Source organism: Contarinia nasturtii, unplaced genomic scaffold (assembly GCF_009176525.2).
Source record: "Contarinia nasturtii isolate CC-2019 unplaced genomic scaffold, AAFC_CNas_1.1 Cnas_scaffold_1099, whole genome shotgun sequence".
Lineage (NCBI taxonomy): Eukaryota > Metazoa > Arthropoda > Insecta > Diptera > Cecidomyiidae > Contarinia > Contarinia nasturtii.
Window position 1 is genome coordinate 1 of NW_022198443.1, and position 13096 is coordinate 13096.

Sequence of the window (13096 nt, forward strand, 5' to 3'; positions counted from 1 at the left end):
ACCCTGGCCAATAATGTTGCATACGGTGTGTCAAAGGCCGCTCTTATTAAACTAACTGAATCGATTGCAAGGGATTTCGGTTCAAAGGGCATTCGAGCGAATTCAATCTGTCCAGGAATGGTTCGAACACCGTAAATATTTATATTACAATATTTCGACGAGTCATTTTTCTAAAGGAACATATTTTTAATTTGTTATTAGAATATTCCAAACCGGGTGGGGCATAACAAAAGAAGAAGCTGATAAATATCTCGATGAAAATGGTAAACTTTATCCACTTGGGCGTGCTGGTGAGGTATCGGATACATCGAATGCGATTGAATTTTTGATTAGCGAGCAGGCAGCTTTCATCACAGGATCTTCATTAACCGTTGATGGCGGATCCATTGTTGGGATGGTCGATGCATAAATGAATAGTAATTTCATAATGAGAGACGTAGAGTGGGTTATGTTTTTCGAAATGCTATGTCAAAATGAAGTTCTGCTTTATTTTTAACTAAATCGCCGAAAAATATCCAACTCTTATCTCCATTTTTGCTAACAAAAAGAACATATTTTTCACCAAAAAAATGTAAATTTTCTATAAAATTTTCGAAATGGTTAAAAATTATATATATATATTGTCAAATGTATCACAAGTGGAAATAAATCATGCAATCGTTAAATAAATGTGAACATTTTTTGCTCAAATCAAGCCTGGTACGTCTTTTTTGAAATAGTAGTTGAAATGAAGATTATTTCAAAGGCAATGGGAAGCAATTTGCGCGATATAATAAGCGCTAAATTAATTTGTTTATATATGGGTTACGCGTGCTTATGCCGACATAGAAACTGTATTCATACTAAAAACAGCTTCAATATGAGTGTACAATGTATGTACAATAAAAAAATGACATGTGCCAAACTGCGTCTGATTAATTCAATTTATCGTTACCCGGCCGAGCGGACGAACATCGTATAAAGAAGAAAATGAAATTACAACTTTTGGCACTTGTTATTTTGCATTTTAGCACATAAATCCAGTTTGTGTGTTATTCTCTCGTTTGGTGTGTGTTTTTGTCATTCGCTCGCTTTATCAAACGAAGTCTATTATTTCTTCATTAAAATAGTAAGTCATTAGTTTGTTTCTTATGATTATTTTCAATCGTTTCGGGGAAAATATAAAAAAAGTGAAAAACAAAATGCAAATCAGTCATAATTAAAGTGACAAAATTCGAAAAAAACAAATATTTCTGACATAAAATATACCGAAGCTCATAAAGCAATATATGTGTGATTTACGATCGACATTGGAACCCACCATTGGCATGAATTTACATTTTTTGAAAAGTATAAAAATGCACATTTATTTTTCAAATATCACCAACCTGTTATTGACACTGCGGAAGTTCGGGCACTAGTGAGTGCCAGCACCTAATCCATAAAAATGCTTAACTGCCGCACCCGAACGCAAGAAAGAGTGACACTTACAAAAATGTGTTCCCACCTCCGCGGTGCTTTGTACCGCTTTGCTCACCAATTGATGAAGAAGAATTCGTTTTTTGCATGTGAATTGTATTCTACAGCTATCATAGAAGGTCGAACGACCATTCATAGAATAACCAATTCCGATCTAACATAGCCGGTTTTCTGTTTCACACATAAAGAAGATTGTATAGAATTTGGTGATTTACGAATTTTAAATAATTGAAAAAGTATGAATTTTTATTTGGTTTTTCAACCAGACTATTATTTGATACCAATAAACTGTATTAATGTTGAAAAACAAAATAAAAGTTCATACTTTTTCAATTAATAAAAAAATGATAATTTTTCATTTTACTTTGAGAGTTTTTTCTCCAAACATTCAAAGTGTTATGATAAATTATGTTATCCAATCTAACGCACAAGAGATGTGAACTTCCCTATGACTCGTTTTTGTTATTAAAATGTCACTTTTCATTAAGAAATAATCATTCCATAGTATTTTCAAGCTGTTTATTCCATTCAAATCTCGTTTCATCGAAGCGTCCAATTAAAGTCACAACGATCATCACTCAGTGTTGTTAGTTTAAATAAGCACTAATTCAATTTAAAAGCGTTTTTTCTTGTGTTTTAACATCATCATAACTGAAAATACCAAACTCTGATTGCGAATGCGTACAGCAAAAATCAGAAAGAAAAAAACCCGCACTGATAACAAACTTGACCCAAATTATGATCAACAACATGCATGATTCATTTCATAAACAGAAATTTCTGGATTACATTTTCATACTGTATTCTTTCAAATTGCTTATAATCAGTAAACTCGCATTCAAATTTGAGAAAAAAACATATAAACAAGTCGAAGAAACGTTCAACGACGTTCGACGAAAATATTATAAAAACACGTACGAAGGTAACCGTTTGTGCATATGTATTTTTTTTTCCAAAGACGCGAAACAAAGCATAGCAATGACAGGAGTGCGAATAACAAACTCGAAGAAGAGCAAAAACTTTTTTCTTCAAAAATAATACAAGTGTCGCAGTTTTTTTTCATGCAATGTTATTTTTAGCAGTCGTATTTTTTCTGTCACATTTGTTCTGAAAGCATCGCATTGTAATTTTAGCTCTCAAGGTGAAAGATGAAGTTATTCTTCGTATTCGCACTTTGTATATCAAGCAGTTTTGCTGGATCGATTCCAGGTAAATCTTTAATTAAATACCTTTCCCATGCTAGGTGCACGGAAGCGTAGTAAATATTTGACGATCATTGTTTTTATTTCAGAACCACAACATGAACACACGTAAGGCAGTAAAATAATTTTTGTCGTTAGTCAATTGAACTGAGTTTGTTTCATTTCGTTTCGTTCATATTTTGAAGGTCAAAAGCGGTGGATCGATTGCATTATTTCGTTGTAGATGGTTAGTTCCAAAAATTGTGAGATCTTCGAACTATATTCACTAATTCTCATAATTTTCTTCCATATTTTACAGATAAAAATTCTGAAATAACGAAATTATTGAAAGAAGGAGCAAATACAATTATCCGTATTATAAATAAACACATGCCAGCGCATGCCGATCAGACAAACGGTAGAATACACTCAATTGAATCACAAAAAAAAAACTTTATAAATTGAATGAATTGTTATTATCACACAAAAGACGACGAACATTCGACTGAAGCCACAACCGAAACTTCAACAGAATCACTAATAGAACGTATCAATATCAATGCTTTGAATCATATTGGATATACAAAATTAATGGAAGCTGTGTCGCATGGTTTGTTGAGTTGAATGAAATATTCTCAATGTGATCATTAAAATCAGTCATTTGTTGACATTTCAATTTGAACATTTTTGGACTAGGTGAAGGCGATATTGTCAATATGCTTCTTGAACTGGGCGCAAAACCAAACATTCAACAACCAGTATCTGGCACAGGCGCTTTAGCTTTGGCGGCTCAGTATGGTAAGATGTTACAAAAAATGTTTGGAGCTATTTTGGGGTAACCATATTTGAATCTAAATCGCTTTTGACATTTTCAAGTGCTCTTTTTGCGACAAATTGCACTCTTTTGGATGAAAATAGACAATTTTCTTCGAAGCAAACGTGTTCAATTCACAAATGACTTCATCAATATGTCATTCTCATTCCAAAGTATTTATAAAATGTTAATTTTTACAGGATTTGAAGACATTGTTGAAAATCTGATTAAACACAACGCCGACGTCAATATTGTTGATAATAACGGCGATGATTCACTTTATTTGGCACTAAAAAATGGTAAACGGAATCTTTTTGTTCTAAATTAAAATGAATTCATTGGCATTTTCATGAACTTTTCTCAGGTTTCTATTCAATAGCGGCAACACTCGTCGAACATGGTGCAAATCTCAGCCAATATAAAGAATTGTCAAAATCAACTGTTCTTGGTTGTGTGGCAGCCAAAGGTAAACTAAAAAGTCGTTGATACCTGGTTTTGTTCATTGCTTCTTAAAGCTTCAGTCTGAAGTTTTGGCTGACGGAGTATGCGTCATGACATCGATCCATCATTGAGATCGCCATCAACGGATTGATGATGGATTCCGTCTCCAATTGATGTAAAATAAGAAGATTTTTCATACCACGAAACTTAATGACAGAAACGATATTAAGGCGCATACCAACGCCAGCCACAGATTCAGTCTATGAATCGGAAATAGCTCAAAGAAGCAAAAATGATAAAAGGAGAAATCAAATTTTACTTTTATAGTCGATCTCAAGTTCCGTCTTGTACTTGCAAAAAATGACATTCACTTTGATGACTGGAAAAATGGACTGGAAATGGCAATTAAACAAGGTATGGACACTCGCCCAAATGTCGGACTATTTGTTTGAATTTTCAACTTCAATTTAATATTTAACATTTTTGATTTCATGAAAAAATATCATTTTATACACAATTCGATGCAGAATTTAATTGTGCTTCATTTCACGTTTCTCAAAAGATAGTAATTTCCAAAAATGTATTATTTTTTTCCATTTTTTCGTCATAACATCGAAAATTCCAAATGTCGGATATTCGTCGTCCAATTCTCGGCTCCCTAATCTCGACATATTTCATGCATTTTCACTGCGAAACTTGAGCAACTTTAAGTTTTGACAGCTCATGAACGCATTTTTTACATTGAGGTAAACAATACAAAATATCGAAGTTGAAATTATTGGATTGATATATTTTTGCTCCATATTTCATTTTACTTATTTTTCTATAGTAAAGTGGCAAAAATATTTAAAAATATTACGTTATTTCACTGATCTAGAATATTTTTGGTTTGAATTTCACAATGATCCAAATACGACTTTAACTGTCACATCTGTCAAATCCAAAGTGTTTCACTTGAAACTTCGGTGCTTTATGTGTCGGCAATTGGACGATTTATTCCGGAATAATATTACAGTGAAAAATGAAAAATAAATATAATTGTTTTTCTTTATATTTTCAAAATTTCTGTTCAATAATTAAATTAAACTATCTACAATTCGTCGATATAATTTTTTTTCCAAACTAGTTATTTTTTCATATAAAAAAACGCATTTTACCGGCTTTTCTCAAAATGACATAGCTTAACTTTTGACGTGAAAAAGTGATAAAAATGCCGAATTTTTTTTGAACGTAATTTGTGAAAGCAATAATAGATTTTAGATTAAAATTTGGATTATAATAAAGAGATTTGATATTGATCTTTCATAATTTACTTTTAAAAATGCAATTCAAATGAATTTTCAATTTTTAATTTCAATTCACCTCTCGGTATTCCGACATTTGGTCGTGTGTCGACATTTGGAAATCTACTGTATTACTTTTCCGCACACATTGTGTGGTTCTTAAACATGTTTAGATTAGTTCAATGAATCGTCTTTTTAGGTGATGCTAAGACAACCGAGTTAATAATCAACGAGTGTCCAGTTGATTTAAGTAAAATAAAAAAACCGTATCCACTTCATTTGGCCGCTAGTGGAGGTAATTCGATAGCAATTTTCACTTTTTTCGCAATTCTTGTGCTTGAGCACGAAATCTTTCTAAAAGTGTTCAACTATTTTCAAAAATATTCATTACGAGTGGCTGCTTGGCCGTACCTTTTCTTTGATTTACCAAAAATTTTGAAAACAAATTCAATTCGGATTATTTTCTCCATTAGGTTTTGAAGATGTAATTGAAGTTCTTCTAAACAATGGAGCTGACATAAATGCGGAGGACAATTACGGAAATCAACCGTTATTTTGGGTGAATATCAAATCAATTCAGTTTTATCAAAACATTTTTTAATTTTTTGTAACATTTTGTGTTTTTTCAGGCGGCATATAGTGGAAGAGACAGTATTGCCAAACAGCTTCTCAATCACGGTGCTAAAATCAATACCAGAAATAAAAATGGATTTACCCCGCTCCATCTAGGTAAATGATAAAATGCCTTAAACAATTATAGCAAGTTGATTTTAATTTCTTGATTATTTTATTTTTCACAGCATGCCATGAAGGTAAATTTTAAATCAATTTAAATTCGTTCTTCTGTTCAATGATCTGTAAAGGTTAAAATATGTTAAACTTTCACCGTCAGGTAAAACAAAGGTTGTTGAAGTCCTGCTTGAAAATGGAGCCGACATAAATGCTACATCTAATAAAGGCGATACTCCGATTATGTGGGCGGCGTACTTTAGTAAGTACAAAACGAAACAGTTAAAAGGAAAAATAATTAATTTCAAATTCAATTTCATCAGATCACTTGGACATCGTACAAATATTGATAAAAAATCATGCCAACGTTTATCTTAACAACAACGCCGGCACCACTGCTCGAGAGTTTGCCAGAGAAAAGGGATATTCGTCGATTGCGAACATTTTAATGGATGCTGAACGAGATTCTTAAATAGAAGAAATTTGGTCACTTTTGTAAATATGAAGTTTCGAATTGAATAAAAAGCTCGCAGAAAAATTTCTTCTTCTTTTAATAAAAAATTCCAATTTTCGTAAAAAAAAACTTTTTTAAATTAATCTCAGTTGGAAAATTGATATCGGTGTACGAATAAATTCGTATGTGTTATTTGCTCGGAATTTCTCGTCAGTTCAAATTAATTAAATAGAATTTTCTTTTTGATATGCTTTGAATTTGAACTAAAACTAGCAATACCTACAGTTGTGATAACAATCAGGCCAAGCACAAGCCAGAACATACACGAACATATAGGTGCAGTCATTGTTTTTGTATCTTTTGTTTACATTCATAATTGAGGTTGCTGAAAGGTTATTTGAAAAAAAAAAGCTGATTATCTTCCAATGTTATTGTACATTTTTATTCAGAGTTTTTCAGTATATTACGTATTCAAAATTAAATTTCTTAATCCTATTCTATGCATGTGATATCATGCCAAAATATGCTCCGATTATCTTCTGCGTCATGTTGTTTTCAATCAAAGTGTATCAATTTGAAATTCCATATTCCAATCATACGAATCAATGCGTCTCATTTCGATCAAATTAAATTCCGTTTTTATCATTGTCCATTTTGTTGCCAAGTAGACATCTTCTTTAACATAAAACGTAATTTTCGTGGCGAAACCCACTTTTTCCCTTTCTTCGTTCAATGCCTTTAAGTCGATAACATTACTTTGTTCATCAAAATGAATTCCGCCACGCAGGCATCTAACTTTAATTTTATTCAATTTCGGTGCTCGATGGATAAATGGTAAAATATCATCTGTAGATGCATCCAGAAAATAAATGCGTCGTAGATTCGTGAGTGCATTTGGTAAATGTTCCAAATCATTGACGGCATGAGTGCACGTGATGCAAAGTTCTTCCAAATTTATTAAACAAGAGAGATTAATGTAGTTTTGACGTGAATTGGCTGCCACTTTAACAAGTGCCTTGACTGATTTTAATTCTTCGATAATTTTTTGATTGAATCCCAAAGGATGATCGAAATACAAATGTAATTTCTTGTAAAATCCACTATCATAAAGTTTATTTAAAAGGCGACAAAATGACATCAAATAAACTCTTTTATCGTATTTGATCGCCAAAGTGTTCAATTTGAGATTCGTGTTTGTCATCGTTTGTTGATTGAACCAAAAGAATTTGGCACCAGTTGATAATCTCTTGATGTTTGGGTTCAATTGGAAAAATGTCGCCAATTCTTCGATTTCAAGACCGATGGCTGTCAACAATTGAAAGTGTTCAAGCAAGGGATAATGTTGCAGAAGCCAATTATACTGCGTTCCAATGATCGTCGTTCCATCCACGCACAGTCTCCTTAAATTTGAACAAAACATCAAAAACGTTTCGAAAAAATCACTTTCAATCTTACACTCTAGCAGTTCGACCGCTTCAACGCGGCCAAGTATCACTTGCATGCATTCAATTTTCGCTTTCGTCAATATGTGATCGTAGAAACGAATTTGGACGAGCGAATGAAGACGATTCCATCGAAGAAATTCGTAAAATGCTTCATTTGATTGTAGAACCCGGATTTTCCGAATAAAATCGATCAAAAAATTTGCATGCACATAATTCACATCAAAATCATAGTAGAATGTTGCTCTTGCCGCTTCATAGCTCTGGCGAAAACAATGACCAACAATTTGCTGCATTCGCTTGCTTGTTTCACCAACAATTGCCAATTGTTTCAAGGATAGGTAATCGAACACTTCTTCAAAGCAATCAATGTTTAAATTGAAAATAGACGATTGACACATTTTCAGTTGAACGTCAGATGTGACGATGATCGATTGATGTTGATTATGCTCATGTTCATCGTTTGACTTCCTTTTTTTTTCGCTCGGTTCATTGTCGGTATTGTTATTGTCATACTGTTTTTCATTCATCGTTCTCATTCAGCTTATCAGTAAGCTATTTACAGAACTAATAATGAGTCGAAAAATATACGGGAAAAAAATCGAAACTTGTTTATGCGTTCGATAGCTCTATTTCTACAGACGGAAGTTAATAGTATTATTATTTACGAAAAAAACGAAATTAATTCAAATAAATTAACAAACGCACCAAATATGTATACCATAGGCGAGTGCAAGAGGAAAACTGAGCACGTAGACCAACAACTAGGAGAATTTTGTTTGTAAATAGTCGGAATGATTTTGTTTTCAGAGCGATTGTGTTATCACAAAGCGATACACTGACAATATTTATGGTGATGTTCCTATCTATGAAAATGACATTTGATTTGAAGGAAAAGTGTAGTAAACAAACACTTTAAGTACATCGTTTACGTACCGCAACAAATTTTAAAGTGATCGAAGATTGACGAGACTTTCGGTTTGTAAGTTAACCCTCAAACGATCACAATTGCTTTAACTAGCACAACCATTATTTTTGATCAATTTTAAAATACTTATTCCTCAAGAGACTCAGCTAATCTTAATTACCATGAAACTATTGAGGTTTGACTGTCTGATTTGTAGAATGAAATGAAAAAAGTAAATAAAATCAAATACATTTTCGTCGCAACCTCTATAATATAATTTTACATTATCAGCTTAAGAGAGGATCGTTTCCATTTCATTATCGTTTCATTTCGTTCATACTGAAGTCCGTCTGTTTCATTGCCCATTTTGTAGCCAAATACACATCTTCATGGACGTAGATCGTGATCTTTCGCGCTCCAACCAATTTCTCACGCTCTTTATTCAACGCAAATAAATCGAACATGTTGTCGTTTTTATGGAAATGTAATCCACTCTGAAAATAAAATGTCTTACAACCGTAAGATGAACTTTTCCACAACATGCATTTATTACAAATCTTTTACTCAAAGAATTCACGAGAAAACTGACATTAGTTTTACGATATAAATGATTTTCGACACACTTTTCATACAAAAATGACTAAAAATGGGAATTTTTGTATGTAATCAATCCCTATATGATATCGTAATCATGTGAAAGTTTGCAGAGGTTATTTTTTTCACAAAAAGTTAACATTCTGAAAGTTTGAAGACATTTCAATACAATTGAGTGGTACCTTCCATACAAAATTTTCGTTTTTGAGCAAAAACCACAATTTTGTTCGGGAGGTACCCCTAATATACGTTGAAATGTCTTCAAACCCTCGGAATGTTATTTTTGTGTGATAAAAATATCCTGTGCAAAGTTAAAGTGCAAAGTGTGTGTCGAAATATATTTGTATCGCAAAACTAACGTCATATTCGGTTTTCTCGTACCCAAAAACCCACCAACACATATTTTTGAGTGTTTAAGAATACATTAAATATCACTTTTGGGGGAAAAATTGAATTTCTCCCATGGATGGACATGGGCATCACACCAGCCCCGACACTTCACTCTATCAACCAAAGTCGCTAAAAATCTAATGGTTTCTATTCCTCGGTACCCCCAATTATCCTGTGAAGTCAGATTTTGAATTACTTTTCTTGTTTGAAAGTTATCGTGTTCCCTGGCTCCTAAAACACCCAGAAAACATGTTTTTTGAGGGTGTTAATTTTTCGACCGATTCCAATACTTTACCTTACACACTAGGTGTGTGCGGAAAAGTAAAATTTCACTTGTATTTTGTTCAATTTTTCTGCGTGGCAAATGAATGGTAAAATGTCATCAGAACTGGATTGGTCAATTTTAATGCGTTTCAGTTTCCGTAGGATATGTGGAAGTGACTTCAGATCAGTTAAAAAACGACTTTCACCGTTGACGTGTAGTTCTTCCAAGTTTCTTAAAGCACCAATATTGTCATTATACCAACTGACACATAATCTTACCAAACCTTTGACTGAATCCAAAATTCGCCATAAAAATTCATTTTCTCATAAAATTCACTCTCGTAGAGCTCATTTAGCAAACGGCAAAATAAATCGAATTCGAGTTCATAGTTGTTATGAGCAATCGCCAATATATCAAATTTGATGGTTGAATTTTTGAACAACTCTAGAATAGAGCTCTATTCGACCAGAAAAGTGTTGTATCGACAGAAAATTGCTTAATTGTGGTGTTTAGCTCAAAGAATGTTTTAAATTCTGGTTTTTCTCGCCATCTAAGACCATTCAATTTAACATGTTCCAATTTTGGGTAGATTCGATGCATCCATTGGTGTTCGTATGACACCATTCATCCAGTGATAAATATTTGACATTTGAGCAGGCAGCAATCAATGCATCCAATACATTTGTATCAAAATTACAGTATTGTATTGCTATGCGTTCAGCTTTACTGAGAACTACTTTCATTTCGTTAATCCGAGCCATTGTTAAAGAAACAGCAACAATTTTGATCCCTTTAATTGATCTTAAATGTCTTAAAGGAGTTTCAAAATCTATGATGTCACCAAACTCATCTTCATCGTCTGTGAACATGTCATCCATAACTTTGACGTTTTGTAGGAAATTGCTAAAACAATCTGCCTTGACTTGATTAAGATAAAAACCATCTATGTCAATGTAAAAACCAAATTTGGTAAAGTATGCTCTTGTGATTTCATAGTTTAGTTGGAAAAAATGACCAGCGATTCGTTGCATTCGTTTACAAGTTTGTCCCATTGCTGCCAAATCCGACAGCGATAAATAGTCGAACACTTCTTCGAAACAATCGATGTTTAGTTTGAAAATATCAGCCGAATGTTGTACCCCGTTCCCAGCAACAATAGCATTTTCCACTCGATTAGTCTCTTTATCAGTTGGCTTAATTCTCTTCGTACTTTGATCGTTCATTTTGTTTAAATTATCGATCTGTTGACTACGTGAAACAAAGAAGGTTCAATTAACACACTAATTCATTTTTAATGAATAAAAATTTGTAGAAGGACCACAATATTGACAACTTGTGTGATAGTGTAAAACAATAGACTCTGTTTTTCATGTACGGCAAAGCCATGAAACAAGTTTTACCTTAAGTCTCTTTTTTGCCAATAATATCAAACAATATTCAAATGAGCGGCAATAGTGTTGAGTTTCTTCTCTTCGAAGGACAACTGCGCTATTTTTTCTGAATAATTATTTTGACACGAATTCGTTCCAATGAACTGACATTTGATAAGTACAAATTCAATTATTAAAAGTAAATATTTAAGTAAAGATCGTTTAAATTCATAATACACTGCCAGTTTTTGGCCGTAGAGCTTAATGTGAAACGTGGAACCGTACTACTAAGAAAAACAAACTACTCGACATTCATATTTTGAATTTTTTGCCACAATTTTTTTAAAATAAATTACACCTTGAAAATTCATCGGATGTATCGAATCCTACATTCTGTAGTGAGCCATTTGATGCAAGTGGCATCAGCGATCAAGTAAGACGTTGGAGCTACGTGGAATGTACATATCCACCAGGTCAATTAAACCCACACAATGAACCGTTTGATCAAAAGACCGTGTGCAAAAAGGTCATACAACTTGGTATGCACTCAGAGTGAATTTTGTTTCGATTTGTAATATTTTTCTCTCTTGCAGTTGATGATAAGCGCGTAGTAAGTCGATCTTCTTTCTGGGAAAAAATTGGTGCTGCGAAGGACGAGTGTTTGCATAATAATACACCATCGTATATAAAGACGGAATTTTGCGAGACATGCGATGGCTGTAATACATATTTTCTCCACGTAACCATCTCTACATGGTCTAAAAGGCAAAGCTACATATCATATAATATAAAATATTTGTGTGTTTTTTCAATTTTTTTTATTTATTATAAATTCTATTAATTATTTTCGTTAATATTATTGCAAAACTTATTCAATTTATACAATTTTGCAAGAAAAAAATATTTGCAAGAAAAAAATATTTGCAAGAAAAAAATATATGAGAAGCTGGCGTGAAAGAGATGGCGCTTCTTAAATCGAGTCGCGTTGAAAGCCGACTGTAAGTGATACTCGATATCATTTCTACCCAAACCGGTGCAAAATCTTACCAAACTTTTTAGTGAAGCCAATTGTGTTGACGCATCCAATCTGTACCATAAAAATACAGTTTCTTATGAAATCCCGACTGGTCAAAACCATCTTCATTAAATCGTGCTTGATCGGCTCCTTAGTTTTGTTGAAACAATGATCCACAATTCGTTGCATTCATTTACATGTTCGGCCTATTGCTGTTAAATCTGCCAGCGATAAATAGTTGAACACCTCTTCAAAACAGTCGATGGTAAGTTTGAAAATATCAGCCAATTGTTTTTCCCCGTTTAAAGCAACAACAGCACGTTCAGCTGGATTATACTCTTTATCATTCGGTTTCATCCTCTTGGTGATTGGTCCACTTTGATCATCATTTGTTCATGAATCATTCTGTCTGCTTTGTCAGTCTATTACAAATAACAAATGTAATAAAAAACAGACGCAATTGTTTTAATGAAATAAAATGAGTGAATAGAACTACACTATTGACACGGTGTAACTGGGTTTTTTATGAATGTACAAAAAAAGTTTGCTATAAAATTATATTTTGGTTGTGAAAAAGTAAAAGGAAAAGCTATCAAGAAAATCTATAATTTTTTCTGTATTTCAATGAACAGACAAAAACTAGCTTTAATATTTGAAAAGTATTGGTCTAGGTGTTGCTTGTATACGTAAAAATATTATATATTTATGAAAAAATTGTATATCACATTTACTAAGAAATCTGTTCAACTGTTT

At 32.8% G+C, this 13096-nt stretch overlaps 2 protein-coding genes and 1 long non-coding RNA gene across 4 annotated transcripts; 2 read left to right on the top strand and 1 right to left on the bottom strand.

The window, feature by feature from the left end:
* Positions 1-6: 6 nt before the first annotated feature.
* Positions 7-632, top strand: LOC116344598. Its single transcript, XR_004201433.1, has 2 exons — positions 7-131; positions 202-632. It is a non-coding gene; the product is annotated as an uncharacterized LOC116344598 (long non-coding RNA).
* A 346-nt stretch (positions 633-978) lies between these two features.
* On the top strand, positions 979-6444 carry LOC116344597 (putative ankyrin repeat protein RF_0381). Of its 2 annotated transcripts, XM_031773194.1 has the most exons (16): positions 979-1108; positions 2592-2667; positions 2750-2768; positions 2846-2886; positions 2959-3057; positions 3130-3249; positions 3336-3437; positions 3654-3752; positions 3818-3919; positions 4222-4308; positions 5377-5472; positions 5651-5736; positions 5807-5906; positions 5978-5989; positions 6070-6168; positions 6230-6444. In XM_031773194.1, exons 2-16 carry the CDS (start codon positions 2607-2609, stop codon positions 6376-6378), a joined length of 1272 nt encoding a protein of 423 aa, XP_031629054.1. In that variant the 5' UTR covers positions 979-1108; positions 2592-2606; the 3' UTR covers positions 6379-6444. The 2 variants fall into 2 exon arrangements, with proteins under 2 accessions (XP_031629054.1, XP_031629055.1); XM_031773195.1 differs by lacking the exon at positions 979-1108 and having other exon boundaries at positions 2576-2667.
* A 336-nt stretch (positions 6445-6780) lies between these two features.
* Positions 6781-8533, bottom strand: LOC116344599. Its single transcript, XM_031773196.1, has 2 exons — positions 8511-8533; positions 6781-8437 (listed from the first exon to the last, which is right to left on the bottom strand). The coding sequence occupies exon 2, from the start codon at positions 8339-8341 to the stop codon at positions 6920-6922; it is 1422 nt and encodes a 473-aa protein (XP_031629056.1). The 5' UTR covers positions 8342-8437; positions 8511-8533; the 3' UTR covers positions 6781-6919.
* Between the last annotated feature and the right edge of the window lie 4563 nt (positions 8534-13096).